Raw genomic sequence first — 16,985 nt, forward strand, 5'->3', positions numbered from 1 at the left:
CGGCCCGGGCCCTGACAGACACGGAAACAGGAGACAGAAGGGCGGACAAAGTGAGAGGCTCCGTTTGGACCAGAGCACCGAGGGCACGGAGGGCTGTGACCTGTAGTCATCAGGGTAACACACAGTTAGTAAACAATTACTACGACATAATCAACATCATAATCAAGATTCTAAGGAAGGACTGTCAGGATCCAGATTGTGAAAGACATCGCATGGCAAATGTGCAATTTAATCTTAGGGTAATAGGGAGCCACTGGAGTTTATTGAGTGGGGGAATTTAGACCTGAGCTTTGGGTGAAATCACTTTGGCAGCTGATTAAAACCCGGGTTGGTGTGAGGAGAGACTCCAGTTAAGAATTTATTGCAGCGTTCTAGGGGAGATGATGAGGGTCTGGCCTGGGCTGGGGGTCCTGTGTGTGGAACGGAAGAGCTGGTCACTGATTGGCTGTGAGCAGTAAGAAAGGAGGCTTTTCTGCGATTTTGAAGTCGGATGAGTCCCCAGTGGGGAGGTTGGGATGGTACCTCGGACAGAAGCAGGGGAAGTTCAGAAAAGGGGTGAATTTAGAGGGAAATAGAGAACTAGACCTCCCCTTCTCCCCACAGTTAGAAAGTAGGACTAGGGTGTTCTTACAGAGATGGAGAAGGAGGAGAAGCGGGAAAGTCAAGCAGCATTTATGAAGTGCCCAGTATATACCAGGCATCCCGCCAAGCCGAGGCTATAGAGAGAGACAGAAGCTTCTAGTCTTTGCCCTCAAGGAGCTCCCATTCTCATGGAAGAAACACATGGAAAGAGGAAATTTAGGTACCTGCAAGACGTACACGAGTATAAAGGAAAGATGCTGATGGAGAAGAAGCGATGGCAGACGTGGAAGGGTCTGGTACAGAAAGCCAGAGAGCGTCCAGAAAGGGGAAGTGTAGTCGGGACTGTCCCACGCCTCGGAAAAACCGGGACCGGTAAGGAGGGCCAGGTCGGAAAGGACTGCCCGGACGAAAGCTGGGAATCCTGGGCCTCTGAAACCTTTCTCCACTACCAGTCACTGGTGGGGCTGTGGGGCGAGGCAGGACAGCCTCAGCCCCCGTTTCTTCAGCTGGAAAGTATAATGACTGACTTTGGTACCTCACAGAGTTGTTGTGAGGTTTTTATAAACTACACATGAAAACAATAAGAGCTTTCAGGCCTTTTATATGATGCTCTAAGTCTGCAAAGCCCTGCTATAAATATCATCTCATTTGATCCTCACAACAATCCTGGAAGGCAGGTGTTATTATTAATATTATTATTATTGCAAAATGGGAATAATAATATAACAATAACATTCTATTATTATTCCCATTTTACAATACAGGAAACTGAGACAGGCGAAGGCTAAATGACTTGCCTGATTCACACAGCTAATAAATGTCTGAGGTAGAGCCCAAACACAGTGCTGGATGCCTGCCCTAGTGCCCTAAAGCTGGAGGGCCGTGTATTTGCTATCCAAGGTGGAGATTATATATTATTGGATTATTATATATTACATATCCAAGATGGAGAATTGGCTTTGAAGGCCTGGCCAGGAGTTCCTCTGCTGGATGTCCGACCCCAGGCCCGTCCCTTAACTCAGCTCCAGGCACTTCTCCAGGACTCCAGGCCCTTTTTTAACCCAACAGTTGCCCGCTTGCATTGCTGGAGAGGATTTCCTTCTAGTCCCTGCTCTCAGACTGTTCCACATTTATTTTCTGTAGAGTTTACCCTTATTTAGCAGAGTGCGGGTGGTTTCTTCCGATAAGATTCTGGATTCACTTTTCTCTCTCTTGTCCAAGTGAAGCACTTGACATAAAGAAGGCCGGTTGAGTGATCGAACAAAGGAGCGGGTCCCAGATTCGGAATTTTCACTCTCCCAGAGCTTGTGTTCTAGGGGACAGAGAGTCCAATTCTGTGGGGCTCCTCCCTGGGGCTTCCCAGCAGGAAGGGCGCACGAGCCCCCACCCTTGTACTTCTCCTTAACAATCAGCCTGGAGATTCCGTTAGGTTTTTCTAAAAGGTTTTTACTCAAATCCAGCAGCTTGTGGCCGTTCTCCTACAGATGCCCGCAGGGCCCCCGAGGCAAGGGAGAGAGAAGGGGAATTTAAGGTGCAGTGGGAGGGGAAAATACAGACAAGTCACACAACTTAGAGCCTGAAAGCAGCAAGTTCTCGATCTCCTTTCCTGCTTGGGAGCCCCCCCCACCAAAGTCTGCTGCGTAAAGCACAGTAAACGGGAGGCAAGCACCCGGGACGCTGAGGCCATGGCGGACTCTGATTTATGTCTCGAGGCAACGATCATAACAGTAACTGACATGTATATGGCAATTTAAAGCGCTGCAAGAGGCGGTGAACGGTGCCATTGATTACAATCAGACACTTTAGTGCTTTTGGAGACCTTTACAGAGTCTCGGGGGATTGTCCCCACAGCCCAACAAAGTTGGTTCTCTGGAGTTTTCTGATCCAGGGCCTCTTCACTCCACTTGCAGCCAAGAAAATCTTACACGACCCCGGGAATCTGGGTGCGGGAAACAGCTGTGCAGGTGAAACCCTCGCTGATAAGGAAGCATTTGTGACCCCCCTTCCGTTACCTGAGCCAGAGCTTTGGTTTATGCCTGTATCACACCAGCAAGGAAGCGAGAGTCAGGAACTTGCCAGGTCCAGCTTTAGGAAGGGCAGAGGCAGGCGCTGGCCCCAGATCCCAGGGGGGAGAGGGGCCAGGCCCGGGCCTCAGGGGGTCTCCGCTTCCTCCCTCCACAGACACTGGCAGGACCTCGGCTACCTCATCATCTACGTGACGGGAAGGCCCGACATGCAGAAGCAGCGGGTGGTGGCCTGGCTCGCGCAGCACAACTTCCCTCACGGGATCGTCTCCTTCTGCGACGGCCTCGTGCACGACCCTCTGCGGCACAAGGCCAACTTCCTCAAGTTCCTCATCACCGAGGTGAGAGCGCCCGGGCCGCGGGGGAAGGGGAGAGGAAGAAGGGAGCAAGGGGTGGGGGAGAAAGGGAGGGAAAGAGGGATAGAAAGGGAGAGGAGGAGGGGAGAAAGATTCACGCCTTGTTTGATACTAGATGGCCCTTGGCAACAACAAGTTTCACTCATAGAGAAGGGGGGAAGGGAGTAAGCCTTTTTCTAGCCCCTACTGTGTGCCTGACACTTGCTAAGCATGTTGGAATTTTATTTCATCTGGAGAGGAAGGTGCTCTTATTATCCCCATTTTGCTGATGAGGAAACTGAGGAAGAGTCATCCACAGGCTGGCTCGTGTCTGAGCCCAATTTGAACTGGGATCTTGCTGCTTGCTGGCTGCCTCCGAGCAGCTACAGGATCCTCTCAGGGCCCGGGGCCCGACTGCTGGGGGGATGTGGCCGGGAGGCCTGGACGGGAGCGCCAGGTGGGGCTGGCAAAGAGGCGGGTCCAGGCTGCGAGGAAGGCCAGACCTAAAGAGGGGCCCTTTGCTGCCGTGTCCCCAGCACACATGCATAGAAGGATTAAGAACAGGGGCAGGGGGGGCATCAGGCTGGTTTTTTCCTTAACCTTCATCTTCTCCCACTCCTGGAGTCAGTCTTCAGGCATTTATTAAGTACCTGCTGTATGCCAGACACTGATAAGAGCTCAGCCCCCCTGCCCTGCCCCTCCAATGGGAGAGGCGACATGTCAACAACTAGGTGGGTCTATACATAGTAAATTGGAGATCTGAAGTTCAGAGGGGACCTCTGCAGCCACCAGTTCAAACTCAGAGAGGTTGGCTAATGGTCCTGGTCACACAGTTTGAATCCAGTCTGGTCTAGATATCTGGGGCCCAGCAGTGGCCTGTCAGGCCCCTCCCCGGGACAGCTGCTCGGCTCAGTGGATACAGGGCTGGGCCCCTGAGTTCAAATCCAGACTCAGATACTTCCTAGCTGTGTAACCCTGGGCAAGCAGTTAACTTCTGTCTGCCTCAGTTTCCTCAACTATAAAATAGGAATAATAATAATAGCACCTGTCTCCCAAAGGCAATTGTGAGCGTCAAGGGATTTGCCAGATGTTTAACAGATCCATGTTTCTCTGATCATCATGGACTCAAGGATCTGGAAGTGAGAGTAGGGGCCCTCTAGTCCAGCCCCCCCATTTTTACAGATGTGGAAACTGAGTCCCAGAAAAGTGAAGGGACGGCGCCTGGGTTACCAGCCCTCCCTGAGCCCCAGAGCTCTGGCCGGCCACTCTGAGCGTGCTCTGTCCCTGTCTCCCCAGCTCCAGATGCGGGTGCACGCCGCCTACGGCTCCACCAAGGACATCTCCGTCTACAGCTCCATCAGCCTGCCCCCCATGCAGATCTACATCGTCGGGCGCCCCACCAAGAAGCTGCAGCATCAGTGCCAGGTGGGGACCACACCGTCCCTCTGCCCCATGCACTCCAGGCTCTCCGCTGGGCCTCTGGGCCACTCGTCCCCCCCAGACCCCGGCTCGGCTCTCCCAGCAGCCCTCAGAGGGCTGAGTGCGCCCAGGATCTCCGGCCTGGGCTTTCTCCCTGGGTCCTTGTAGAGCAGGAGGGGCTGGGCCCCCGGGGCCCCCGGTTCTAGGTGGGTGAGTGGGGGCCACCCACACCCACCAGGCCGGGGTCCCTCACCTCTCTCTGCCCCCCCCCCCCCCAGTTCATCACGGAAGGCTACGCCGCCCACCTCGCTCAGCTCAAGTACAACCACCGTGCCCGGCCGGCCAAGAACAGCACACGGATGGCTCTTCGCAAGGGCAGCTTCGGCCTCCCGGGACAAGGCGACTTCCTGCGCAAGCGGAACCACCTCCTGCGCACCATCTCCTCCCAGCCCGCCGGGCCCAGCCACAAGCACGAGCGGACGCAAAGCCAGTCGGACAGCGAGCGGGAGCGGGAGCGCGAGCGGGGCCAGCGCAGCATGAGCGTGGCCACGGGCTGTTGGGGCCGCCGGCCGGAGGCGGGGCCCCCCCCGGGCCCCAAGTAGAGGGGCCCGCCTCCCCCCCCCCCCAGGAACTGGCCCTGGAGTGGCCCTGAGTGGGAGGTGTCACCATGGTGCTAGGAGGCGAGGGGGACAGCCCCGCGGGCTGTGGGTCTGGACTGAGCCCAGAGCCAAAGGCCGGAGGACTCGGACCGGGCTGGCCCTCCGGGCCCCCTGGGCTCCGGCCTCAGGCACTTTGCTGCTTCTGCCACAGACAAGCACAGGACATGCCCTGCCTCTGCTCCCAGGGATGGGAGACCCGGAGTGGCGACCCCAGGGGGTTCTCACCACAGGAAGCAGGGCCCGATCCTGACCTGCAGGGAGAAGGGGTCCCCCATCCTCTGCCACAGAGACCTCTTGCGGGGTCTGCGTCCCCCGGGTTTTGGAGTTTGGGGTCTTCAGCTCTCCGGGAGGCCGGCAGCATCTGCTGACTGATGTGGGGAAACCGTCCGCGCCCCCGTTGCTGGGGGAGTGGCCTCTGGGGGGGCCCCGCTGGCCCGGCCCCAGCCCCTTTGTTCCCCCACACTGGAGGTGACCCGGCCACGTGCTTTCTCCGTAAGCCAGTGTGGGGGGGGTGCCCCCCGTCTCCCCAGACACGGTAGCAGCTCCCCGGGAGTCCGACCTGCTTCTTTTAACTTGTCACTCAACTGTAAAACCTCATCGTTTTTTGCACTGATGATCCTTTGGATGGAGACCTGTTACCATCTCATGTGGCTGCGCCCCGTCCTCGGTAGTGCATGACCATTAAACACTTTGCGATCCAGGATGGCGTTCTGTGCGGGTTTGTCACTCGGGGCTCCGGCCTTGTCTCCGGGACAGGAAGGAGGCCCTGCCGTCCAGCACGTCTTGTACAAAGCTTAAGGAAAAGGCCATAGCCCCCCACCCCACCCCCCACAGCTCCTAGTGCCCGGCCCCAGGGCCCTCTCAGAGCAGACAGGAGGGCGGGGGAGCCCCTCGGGTCCAGACCAGCCATGAGTCTGGTGTCCCCTGCTCCGGGCATCCGCCCCCGAGCAGCCAGCCAAGGTCTGGGCACCTGAGGCCCCCAGCGCCCACCTCTGGGGCAGAGAGCCTGGGGAGGGGAGCAGCCGGACACATACTTGGAGCCCAGATCTGGCCGAGCCCCCCCTTTTCCCCAGCGCTCTGACACTGCTGCCGCTGCCCACTGCAGTGCATTATCTTTCTATTCCTTTCTATGGCATGATTTGATTTCTAAATCGAGAGTTGGGTTGTTTGGTCTTTTCCAAAAACTCGGCTGCTTTTGATTTTCTTAACTTTTTCAGTACCAAGGGCAGCCCTGCTTTGTGAAAACCTAGCACTGTGAAAGCAGCCCGCTAAGGGGGGGCTCTGGGCCCTGCTACCATCTCCCAGGCCCAGAAACGCCCCAACTTTCCTGGCATTCAGAGCCTCACTCCGGAGGATTTCCTCACTCCTGATATTTCCAAACTCACTGAATTTCTACTCTCTCATTGGGGCTTTCTGGGCAGGTGGAAGGGGCGCATCTAACAGATTTTTAAAAATGCAAATGATTTTGAAGCGAAAATCCGGACCGTCGCATCCTTCCTGCGTCATCGCGGCCAATGGCTCGCCGTCTCCCGTGGGACCTTTGGCACTTTCTCCCGATGAAACCGGACATCCCCTTTCTAACCAGTCAGCTTTTCTCGACATGCTGCCTTGATCTCATCTCCACCAGGCAACTGGCCCCCATGCGAATCCTCTTTGAGCTCTGCTATCTCTCCCAGGGGCCAGCAGAGAAGTCCGCCTTTGGCCGGAGAAGCCGGCCAAGCCAAGGAAAAGGTTCTCGGGAAGAAAGGAAGAAAGGAATCGAGCATCTGGACACGGCCTCTGTCCATGGCCCCTGTCCACAGCCCAGCCACCGAACGGAGCCGGCCGGGCCCTTCTGTACATTTTGTTTGTTTGGGGGAGGGAGGGAGGTACCAAAAGCTGTTGACACTTTCTCTCGTGTAGATATTGTAAAGAGGGGGGGAAGGATCCTGTAAATGTTCAGAAAAGGGGGGTGTACACAGAGTGCAAGTTATTTATTTTGTGTAGGGAGAATGTCTGGAGGGGAGAGAACCTTCAGGGCTCATTCATGTTGAAGATGTAGCTTCCTTTTGTTATTTCAGGCATTATGTACAAAGCCAGTGTTTCATGAACCCAGTCCCTCATCCCCATCTCCAAAGAATGCAATATCTGACCCCCGCACCCCCGCTGTCTCCCCCTCCCCCTCAGCTCAGTCCCACAATCGCAGCCTTGGGGGCAGAGGGTTGGGATGGGGGGAGGAGCTCTTCCCGAGCAAAGTCTCGGACCCCGATGGCAATAATGGTGGCTGGAGACTACCATGGGAAGGTGGCAGCCCCCAACTGGCCGCTCTCCTCCTGAGTCGGCCACATCCGCCGCCCTTGGCGCCGTCGTGGCCTGGGAGGCTCCCTGCCCCCACCCAGGACAAGAGCAATAGCGCTAGTCTCCGTCTGTCCCAACCCCATCGGTCCGAAGTGCTTCCCCACCGTGCTCCCCGGCACAGCCACCTGTCTGGCGTAAACGGACCGGCCGGGCCCAGGTCCCTCGGCCGTGGAAGGAGAGAGGAGCAGACATCTCCGAAGTAGGGAGCCCCTCCCCTTGTTCCTTTCCACAGCCCTCTGGATTCTGGAGGTGGATTTGCTGTTGAGAAAGCTTTTTGGGTTTTTTTTTTTTGTTTTTTTTTGTTTTTGAGACACTTATTTTTTAAATACCAAAAAATAAAATCCAAATGTTTACGACAAGCGGTCCTGAGTACCACGCCCGCCGCGGGCGGGGGAGCCGCCCCTCCCCACCGGATCACCCAGTACCTCTGCATTGCCCAAGTCTATCTAGAAGCCTTACTAGTCCTCTCCTCCCAGGAGGAGACTCGCCCAGGAGCTCTGGGTGTTCCCAACCGTCAATTTTATACTCCATCCTCTTCATCCCATCTTATTTCTAAAGAGGCATTTCTTAGGGATGCAGCTCCGAGATACAGCTCCTTCGGGCTTGGCCTGAAAGGCCCGCCCCTGGCTGGCAGCCAGTCGGCCACGCCCCACTTTCATCTCCGATTCTGTCTGTGTTGGCACCTCTCGGCTCGTCCGCGAAAGCCCACCCACTTATTTGCCCTTGCCGTGCGTCCATCAGTGCACCGTCCCAACTGGGTGTGTATCCTCTGTACACGGTATCACTCTATGTTACACGAATAAAGGGAAGACTTCTTTCCTGAGTCTCTTTTCTGGTGCATTGGACAGCGGCCCGAGGATTGGATACCCGGGTGGTCACCGAGGGGTCACCCCACCCCGCCTCATCCCTAGGCCCTCATTCCAGGCCGTGGAAGTGCCGCTGGCAGAGGGCAGTGCCATGCTGGGGCAGCCGAGGGTTCCCCAGGATGGCAGCGCTTGGAGCACTCTGGGACATCCCAGCCCAAATACAGAGTCCCCAGATGTGGCCCCCCAAATTTCCCCTTCCTCTGAAATTCAATGACAGCAACCATTCGAGCACGCCCCCCTCTCCCAGCAAAGACCAGACAAGACTGAGGCTGGGTGGGTTTTATTGTCAGGAGAACCTGTTGGGTGGGAACAGAAGTGACAACGGGGGACTCGTGGGTCCCGCCCAGCCAGGGGCCCCTGCCCCTTCCCTGGAAGCCTAGCCTCCAGGCCAGGGCCACCACAGGCAGCTTCTCAGCCAGGCCCCGGTCTGGGGCAAGGTCAGCCAGGCCTGCTCTGGTGACCCTACGCACCCCACCCCAGGAACCCACTATGGGAGGGAGGAGGGGATGGGAATGAAAGCACGAGGCCCGTCCCCTGGGGGCTGGGGGTGTCAGCGTGCGCTTCTGGCTCGGGCCGGTCCCTGAGCTGGCAAACCCTCTGCCCGCACCGGGAGGACCCGGCCTGGCCTGGGCAGCGCCCCTCAAACACGGGACGGGAGCGAGAAGGGCCAGCATCTTCAAGCCGCAATCTTTGCCCTCACCCAGGGGAGCCCGCGCTATTCCCCCTCCCAGGGACCCCCAAGTCCATGGAGCCCCACTGGGCTGGGGGCGGGCCCAGGGGCCCAGGAGGTTGAAGGAAGGAGGCTGGGGGTCTTACTGCAACAGACCTGCTCGAAGCTGGAAGGTCAGCCCATCCCCCCTCGTGGCTTGCTGCAGGAAAGAAACAGGCAGATGAGAGATGGAGTCTTAAGGGGGGAGGGGTTTACTGGGCAGTCGGGGGAGGGGTTCCTACCTTGTTAATCTCCTTGTGTCTCTCTTTGGTTACAATTTCTTCCAGAACCTCGCCATCCCCCTTAATGAGTCTAGAACAGAACAGGCCAAGTGTCAAGTGGGGAAGGGGGTAAAACCCTGGGGCCTGAGCGGGGCCATAGAAATGGGGGAGAAGGGAAGGCCAGGCCCAAATCCTCTCGCCAGGGCCCGGGCCGGGGCCTAGTCTAACCGCGTGCTCCTGGCCGTTCTTCATGGAGACTCCCCGCGGTGAGGCAACAGTCACCAGGGCAGCTGCATGGAGCCTCCGGGGCACCCAGGGCCTTCCGTCCCTCCCGCCCACAAGGCTGGCAGCAGGCCCAGAGCTGCAGCGGGCTTGGGGAGGGGTCCTGAGGCTCTCGGGCAGAGACGTCGGGGCCTCCCACGGGGTCTCCTCTCTCAGCCTCCAACGCACTAGAACCCTGCCCCCCGAGGGGCTCCCTGGTTCTGAGCCCACATTTACTAGCTGGGTAACCCCGGGTGAGACTGGGCCCTGACAGCCTGGGGCAGGGGGGAGACCACATCACCTGCCCCAAGTGCTTGAGGGAAGCAGCCAAGCCCCCCCAGACCGGACAGTGGAGACCCGGGCAGCTTCCAGCCGGGCCCTCGGGCGCCTCCAAGCCCCAGGTCAGTCAGCGTCAGCTGCCTCCCAAGGCTGCCCCTCCCTGGGCTCAGCCGGGGCCAGGCCTGGAGAACCCGAGGCCGCCGGGGCCCCTCTGCCCGCTGGGGCCCCTCTGCCCGCTCTCCCAGCCACAGCAAAGCGGGAGCGGCAACCAAAGGAGCTGGGGTCGGGGGCGGGAGCGGCCCTCGCTGCTGTGGGGAAGACTCCCAGGGGTGTTCGGCTCTGGGGGAGCTGGGAAAGGCCTGCTCTGTTCTTTCCCCTCCTCCCCTGCCAGCGTGGCCAGACCCCAAGCTGGTGGGGCCCCAGATGGCCCTACCTGGTACGGCCTGTCTCAGGGTCCACCACCTTGCGGATGATGCTCTGCCGGGCGTCCCATTCCTCTTTGGTCATCGGCTTCATGGCCTGGATGCGGGACTTCTGCTCATCTGTCAGTACTAAGCCCCGGACCCCGGAAAGAGCAGAGGTCAGTGCCAGGCAGACAAGGTCTTCCCCAACCTCCCAAGGACTGGGGGGCGGGGACCAGACCCCCAAGGAGCCCCACCTCAGGAAAGGCCCCGTCTGTGGTGACTCCAGCCTGGGAAGTCCTGGGCCTTCGAGTCCACAGCCCACGGGAGTGAGAAGGGCCCGTGCATTTATTAAGGGCTGATTGTATGCCTCCCACCCCAGGCCTGGGAATTGAGTTAAGGCCGGGAAGCTTGGCCTCAGGAGCCCAGACCGTCACCCCCACTCGGATCCCTGACGTTGTTCGTCTTTTGGTCAATGCCGGGCTCTCGGGGGGAGAGGGGGCACGAAAGGTCTTTTTGGGCAGGACTTTTTCCTTTGTCACTTAGGGATGACTCTGGCATCGGGGAAGGGATGAAGACGACGTCAAATCATAATTTAAACCGTTTGCAGTTACAGGGGCCTTGGCACAGTGAAGTGTAAGCAGAACCAGGAGTGGACGGAAGCACAAAATCAAGCAGAGACTTAGTGGGGGATCATGGATGTTCTGTGCTGCTGGGCTACAGATCTGTCGCCTACGTTCCAGTGTGTTATAAATAATCACCACGTCTGGCCCCGGCGAAAATGCAGCCTTGGCAGTGGTGGGGACTGAGCGCAGAAAAAGGAGGATCTGTGTCACCCAAAGATTCCAAAGAGTCTTTTTGTGGTGGCAAAGAACTGGAAAACTGAGGGGCTGCCCGTCAACCGGGGCCTGGCTGAGCCACTGTGGGGGTGACCGTGACGGACACCGAGTCTGCCCAAGAGACAAGAGGAGGAGCCTGCGAGGGACCCCATGGGCTGACGTAGAGCGACATGCGCAGACCCAGACCGCTGGGTGAGGGGGGTCCGCCGTGAAAGGCCTGGCCGATCCGAGCAACTCAGAGGACTTACACAAGCGCTCAGACTCCAGAAAGAGAACTGAACCCCAAGAACGGACTGAAGCATGGTCTTGTCACTGTCTTTTTCTTTTTTTGGCAACACGACTAACTTGGCAAAGCTTTCCATGACTTCACGTGTCTAAGGGTCATATTTCACATTTCCTGCCTTCTCAACGAGTGAGGGAAGGGCTGGAAAGAGCTGGGATTCAGTTTTTTTTTTTTTTTTCAGCGTTAAAAATAACATTAAAAAAAAAAAAAAAAGGCAGTGGGGGCCGGGGGAGGGATGCAAAGGAGCACAAGCATCAGCCTCAGGTACTGTGGGGCTCGTTTCCCGGACAGGCATGGGGACCGCTGACGTCAGCGGTCCGGGAGTGTGCCCGGATGAGGACGTGGTCTCTCTGCCCCACGTCTGGGTCACTGAGAGGTATAAGTGACTTGGCCGGGACCACAGAGTCAGGATGGATCAGAGGAAGAAGCTTCCGAGACCCAGGACCCAATGAGATCATGGCAGCTCTGCAGGACCCGGTGGGCCGGGCCCAAAGGCCCGGAGGCCCAGCAGCCCAGTGGTGACTCAATGGCCCAATGGAGGCCCAGCCGGCGTGTTCTCTGGGCTGCCCCTCCCCCTCCCTCCAGCTCTTACCTGGGCCGCTCTCCACCGGGGGCTCCTTCCGCCACTGATCCAGCGAGGGGCCCGGCATCTCCTCCACCGCCTTGGCCTTTGCCTTAGCCGCCTTCTCCTCCTTCTTCTTCTTCTTTTTCTTCTTCTTTCTCAGCTTCTTCTTTGCCTTCTTCTTTGTGCTCTTCTTGTCCTTCCGTTTTCCTCGCTTCTTCCTGCCCCCACTGGAGGCCCCCGATGAAGAGGAAGAGGAGGTAGAAGAGCTGGAGGAGGAGGAGGAGGAGGAGGAGGAGGAAGAGGAGGAGGACCTAGGCCGCCTTCTCTTGCGAGCCTTGTCCCTGCTTCTCTCTGTAGGTGAGGAGAGGGTGCCGGTGAGGGAGTCTCCTCAGAGCCCCTGGGAGCCCAAGGTGTGGAGGCTCATTCCTCACAGCAAGAACCCCCCCCCCCCCCCCCCCCCAAGAAGCCGGCCCGCCTGGGTCCCCAGTACCAGCAGCCCAGTGTGCCTCCCTCGTCCCTTCCTTAAGCCCACCCAAGCCTCTCAGGAGCCTAAAGCCCCCCCCCCCCCCCCCCCCCCCGCGCCCCCCCCCCCCCCCCCCCCCCCCCCCGAGGGACCCGCTCCCCCCGGAGCTTTTCCAGTTACAATCACTCCTGAGCCCAGGACCACCACGAGGCCTCCCGGGGGCGCAGTGACGCTGCCTCTCTGACTGTCCCTGACACTGAGCAGGAGGAACGCTAGATTCTGAGGCCTGAGTCCAAATCCCCCCTCTGCCAGGCTGGAGCTCAATCTCTCTTCCTCCTTATCAGAGAGAGAGCTGCCCCGACCCTAGGCCCGCAGTCCCGGTCCCTCTGTTCCCCTGTCACAAGAGGGCATCGGGCCAAGTGCTATCTAAGGCCCTGCCAGGCCCCTTAGCTGGACATCTCAGGAGAAGGGAGCACTCTCCCAGGGGTACGCAGACCAGCCCACAGGCCCCCTCCCCCAAGTTCCTCCTTGAACTTTGACCCCCAGAGGGCAGGGAGTGCCCATGAGCCAGCTCAGGAGCCTCTTCTTGGGGTCCCTGACATCTCCCCACTTTAGGCCTTTGCACAGGCTGTCTCTGCAGAGCCCTCCTCACCTTTGCCCCAGCTCAGGCCCCTCCTCCAGAAAGTCTTTCCTGATTGCCCCTTCCACTGGTGTTTCCTTGCATTCTACCTCCTTGTGAAACTCCCGCAGAAGACAGGGCTTCCCAGCACCCAGCCCTGGGCCCGGCATTCAGGGACAGCTGGCCTTCTCTTCGCTTCTGAGCCAGGCCGGGAGGTCCCAGAAATCCCCCCCGCAGGGGGCTTCATCCAGGTCCTCACCTTCCCCATTGGAACCTAGGCTGATCCGCTGGCCCTGAGAGCCAGAGGCTGAGGGACTCCTCCCCATGTCCTTACTGCTCCTCCTCCTCCTCCTCCTCTCCCCATGCTCGGGAGGTCCATGGGAGCCGCTGCGGCTGCGGCTCCTGGAGCGCTTGTGGGAGCGGCCGTGGGCCATGCCTTCAGCTGCGGCTACAAAGAGAGAGAACCAGGTCAGGGACAGGACAGACCCCGTTCTAGGAGGGGGAAACGGGCCCAGTGCCAGCATCAGAGGCCTGGGGCCAGAATGAGGGGCTCTGGGCTCCCACCAGCCTCAGATTGGAGGCCTTTCCAGCTAATTAGATATTGGGGCCAGAGGCTCGAGAACAAGCCCACAGGGTGAAGGCCGATGGGCCCCCGAAGAAAGGGAGAGGTCAGGGCGGAAGGACGGAGCAATTTCATAGTGGACCCACTGAAATGGGGGCCTCGTGGACGCAGTCTGAGGCAGGCCTCGAGTCTAGGGCCCAGAGCTCAGGCCCGGGAAGGGCTGCACGTGGCCAGCTGCGGGTCCTGGGGGTGGGACTCAAGAGAGGAGAAACTGCACGGGGGGGAGGGGGAAGAGTCGCAGCTACTGCCGCCACTTGGACACCCAAGGTCGGAATCCTGGGCCAGGATGGAGGCCCCCACGGAGGCCGGGGAGACAGCGGCAGGCGGAGCCCCAAGGAGTCGGGGGGAGGCTCCACAGCTGGTGGGAGACCAGGGATGAGCGGCACCAAACAGCAGTGAAGGGGCAGGAGAGAAATGGGAGGGAGGGATGGAGAAGAGAATAAAAGCCATTCCCCGCTGAGGGCCAGGCACTGGGGTACAAATTATACTCTAACGGGCTCAGACAGCATCGGGAGGGAAGCAGTGGCCTGGGAGGGGGTCGTATGCATGGGGGACCGGCCCAAGCATGGCTCCTGTCTTTCCAGAAGCTGCTCTGGGTGGGGACGGAGGAAGGGGCTCCAGCCCCCTGGGGAGAGCGGGGCTTCCCCAGCCCTGCCCAGAAGGCCGCTGTGAGATGCACAACAGAGATGTCAAGGCTGACAAACAAAATCAATTATTTGGGAAAGAGTAATTAAAGTGGTCTGCAAACAAGTTCTCCAGGCCCCGGCCAAGACCCCTGTCAAACTCAATGCCCACTGAAGTCAGGTCTGAGCGCTGCCCCCAAGGGTACCCACGATGCCCTGCCCCCGGCCAGGCTGCAGACCCGCGCTCTCCTGCTTCTCCCCCCCCCGCCCCCCCCCCCCCCCTCCCCCCCCCCCCCCCCCCCCCCCCCGGCGGGGCCCCAGGGAGCTGGCCTTGGGGCTCAGCCTGGCCAGGAATCCTGGTGGCCCAGGAGGCCCTGGCTGCCCGGCCTTGCTGGAAGGGCTCTCCACGCCAGGAAAGTCGCCGACCCAGGCCCCCTGCCCCCCAACTCTCACACAGACTGGGACTCCGGGCTCCCCAGCTGTCAATCAACCAACCCCTCATTAAATGTTCACTATCACAGCGGTGAGCCCTGGAGCTACAGCGAAGGCCCAATGGCCGCTACCCCCAGAGGGCGGCGCACCGTCAGTCTCCTCAGAGCCAGGCATCCTGAGGCATGCCCAGTGCCGTGAGCACCGCAGGTGCTTCAGACATTGTGAAATGTCTGTATCCCCAAGTGGGGAGCCAGGCATACAGTCGGTGCTTCATGAATGCTCACAGATGGTCTCGCCTCCCCACTACCTAAGAGCCAATAGGCGCTTAATAAATGCTTAGAAGTTGTCTTCCTATATCCCCACAGCCTAGTCTTGTGCCAGTTAACCGTAGGTCCTTCATAAATGCTTAGCGCCTGGCACACAGCAGGTGTTTAATAAATGCTTCAGTTCCCACAAAGCCTCTTCTTCTTCAATCCCTTCTCACGGCGGTTCAGACCCTTTACCTTTACCACCTCCCACCTGGGCCGCCCCAAAGCCTGGGAGGGAGGCGCATTATTGTCCCCGGTTTACAGTTGTGGAAAGCGAGGCACAGGGAGGTTAGGGGGCCGGCCTAAGAGGATAAAGCCGGGACAGGCCACGCCCCCAGCGCGAGGGCTGGAGGAGGAGACTCTCCTACACGGTCCGACGGCCGAGAGCAAGGAAACTCTGCGGTTCCTTTAAGAGCTTCGCCCCCCTCCCGACCGGGGGGGGGGGGGGGGGCGCTCCTAGGGCAGCTAACTGCGCAGGCGCAGCGGGCGCCCTCCGGGAAGCTCCCTCCTCCCCCCCGCCTCGGGGGTCGGTGTCCCAAGGAAGACCTTCCCCCAGCGCGGCAAGGCCCGGGATTCCCCGCCTTCGTTCTCACCGCCTCAGGAAGAGGGCAGCCCCCGGAGCTCCCCACTCGGCTGTCGGCGCTGCTAACGACCCATTGGGAAAACCGCCGCCGGGGACTCCGCGGAGCCCGCTCAAGATCCGAGGGCGGCCGCGGGGAGAGTCCCTTTTTCCTGCTTCCGGTCGCTCGCAGAACTTCCTGAGAGGGAGGAAACCCTCCTCGAGCTGAGTTCCGGGCGCCAGGGGGCGCTCGAGGGCCAGGCTCCCGAGAGCCCCCGACTCGTAGTTCGGGAGGAAAGCGGGCTTCCCGAGCCCGGCCGCTGGGTGGCGCAGCGGAGAGCGCGGATTGCGAAGGCCCGAAATCGAATCCCACCACTTCCGAGACCCCGACTTCACTTTGGCCCGCCTTGGTTTCCTCGACTGTAAAACAGCGCTACTGAGAGCAGAGACGCCCCCGAGCGGTTGGGAGGATCACACGGAAAGGCCCTGTTATGACTGAATCCTTGCGCCGGGACCGAAGCCACGTGACCCCCGCCCAGGCGAGCCCGCCGGGGCTCACTCCCTCAGCAAGCACGAGGCCCGGGGCCCGGGGCGAGAACGAGCGGCCCCTGCCGCTGTCCCTCGGGGAAGGGCCAGGACCGCATCGAGGGCCGCAGCCCCTGCCCGGTGCCCAGTTCCGTGCCCGTGCTGGTTTCTCCCGTAGCTCTGTACTGTATTCTATGCTTTTAACCCGATTCTGAGTAAGAATTCAAGGTTGCAGCGGGAGGTGACGGCCCGTGGCTCCGCCTCTCTGGCCCTCGGCGCCCCCGAGTTCGGGGCTGCTCGGCTTTTCCACTTTTATCTCCTCCCCTCCCCCACACACCCTTTGCTCCGGATAGACTTTTTTAAAAAACCGCCAGCTCCCGTCGCGCCTTTGTCCACTCTTGCCTGCGCCTGCTCGGCCCCAGCCTATTAAAGCCGCGGCTCCGCGGCCCCGGGACTTTTGCAGGACGGGACTTCCCGAGGATTTTGGTTTCCACCTGCCCCTAGGGAGCGGTCAGAAAGGCCCGTTCCCAGTGCCACCTCTGACTCAGCGGCCGGGGGCCGGTCATCTCCCCTCTGCCCCCAGACACTCTCGGGGCCCAGACACTCGTTTTCAAGCTGGAACTTCCTCATCCCCCACCTGCGAAACCACAGCTCTTGTGGCTCTTTTATGAAGGTCTCCCCCAGCCTAGGACTTCGATCCTGGGACCTCGGCCGGGAATAGCCGTCATCCTCGAGTCCTTCTGTTCCTAAGAACAGCCGTCCGTTCGCTGTGCCCCGATTGCCCACTGGTTTCCACACTTGTTCCTGGCCGATCCACATCCAAACCAAGTATTTTAGGGTCATCCTCCATACACGCATGTGAGCTACTAGGCTAATATAAAGCCTAGCCCCAATAGAAATTTTAAAAGGATGAAATGAACGATGAATGTGATGGATACAGAGTGTAGGACAACATACACGAACCGGTGCAGAGAGAAAAAAGAGCCAAGTTACACAATGGCTACGGCACACCCATAAAAAGTGAATGGTGCAAGTTATAAAGAAAAAGCATGAT

General features: G+C 59.4%; 2 protein-coding genes across 2 annotated transcripts in view; one reads left to right on the forward strand and one right to left on the reverse strand.

Moving 5' to 3' along the window:
• The window catches only part of PITPNM2 (phosphatidylinositol transfer protein membrane associated 2), a 252,399-nt gene extending 244,220 nt beyond the window's left edge, over positions 1 to 8,179 (forward strand). The window contains exons 26-28 of the mRNA XM_031948474.1: positions 2,764 to 2,947; positions 4,238 to 4,366; positions 4,639 to 8,179. Of these exons, the coding sequence (XP_031804334.1) occupies positions 2,764 to 2,947; positions 4,238 to 4,366; positions 4,639 to 4,962 (637 nt within the window). The 3' untranslated portion in view covers positions 4,963 to 8,179. The remainder of the gene's footprint in view (positions 1 to 2,763; positions 2,948 to 4,237; positions 4,367 to 4,638) is intronic.
• Positions 8,180 to 8,483: 304 nt separating this feature from the next.
• ARL6IP4 (ADP ribosylation factor like GTPase 6 interacting protein 4) lies at positions 8,484 to 16,245 on the reverse strand. Its single transcript, XM_031948467.1, has 6 exons — positions 15,441 to 16,245; positions 13,122 to 13,310; positions 11,808 to 12,131; positions 10,126 to 10,243; positions 9,174 to 9,243; positions 8,484 to 9,091 (listed from the first exon to the last, which is right to left on the reverse strand). The coding sequence occupies exons 2-6, from the start codon at positions 13,294 to 13,296 to the stop codon at positions 9,035 to 9,037; spliced, it is 744 nt and encodes a 247-aa protein (XP_031804327.1). The 5' UTR covers positions 13,297 to 13,310; positions 15,441 to 16,245; the 3' UTR covers positions 8,484 to 9,034.
• Between the last annotated feature and the right edge of the window lie 740 nt (positions 16,246 to 16,985).

This window comes from Sarcophilus harrisii, chromosome 1 (assembly GCF_902635505.1).
Source record: "Sarcophilus harrisii chromosome 1, mSarHar1.11, whole genome shotgun sequence".
In the NCBI taxonomy this organism is placed as follows: Eukaryota; Metazoa; Chordata; class Mammalia; order Dasyuromorphia; family Dasyuridae; genus Sarcophilus; species Sarcophilus harrisii.

Coding starts and splice junctions, on each gene's coding strand:
- ARL6IP4 (XM_031948467.1), bottom strand. CDS start 13,296: ATGGCCCACGGCCGCTCCCACAAGCGCTCCAGGAGCCGCAGCCGCAGC. Junction 12,132..13,121: donor CCTAGGTTCCAATGGGGAAG/GTGAGGACCTGG, acceptor CCTCACCTACAG/AGAGAAGCAGGGACAAGGCT. Junction 9,244..10,125: donor CCTGAGACAGGCCGTACCAG/GTAGGGCCATCT, acceptor GTTCTGTTCTAG/ACTCATTAAGGGGGATGGCG.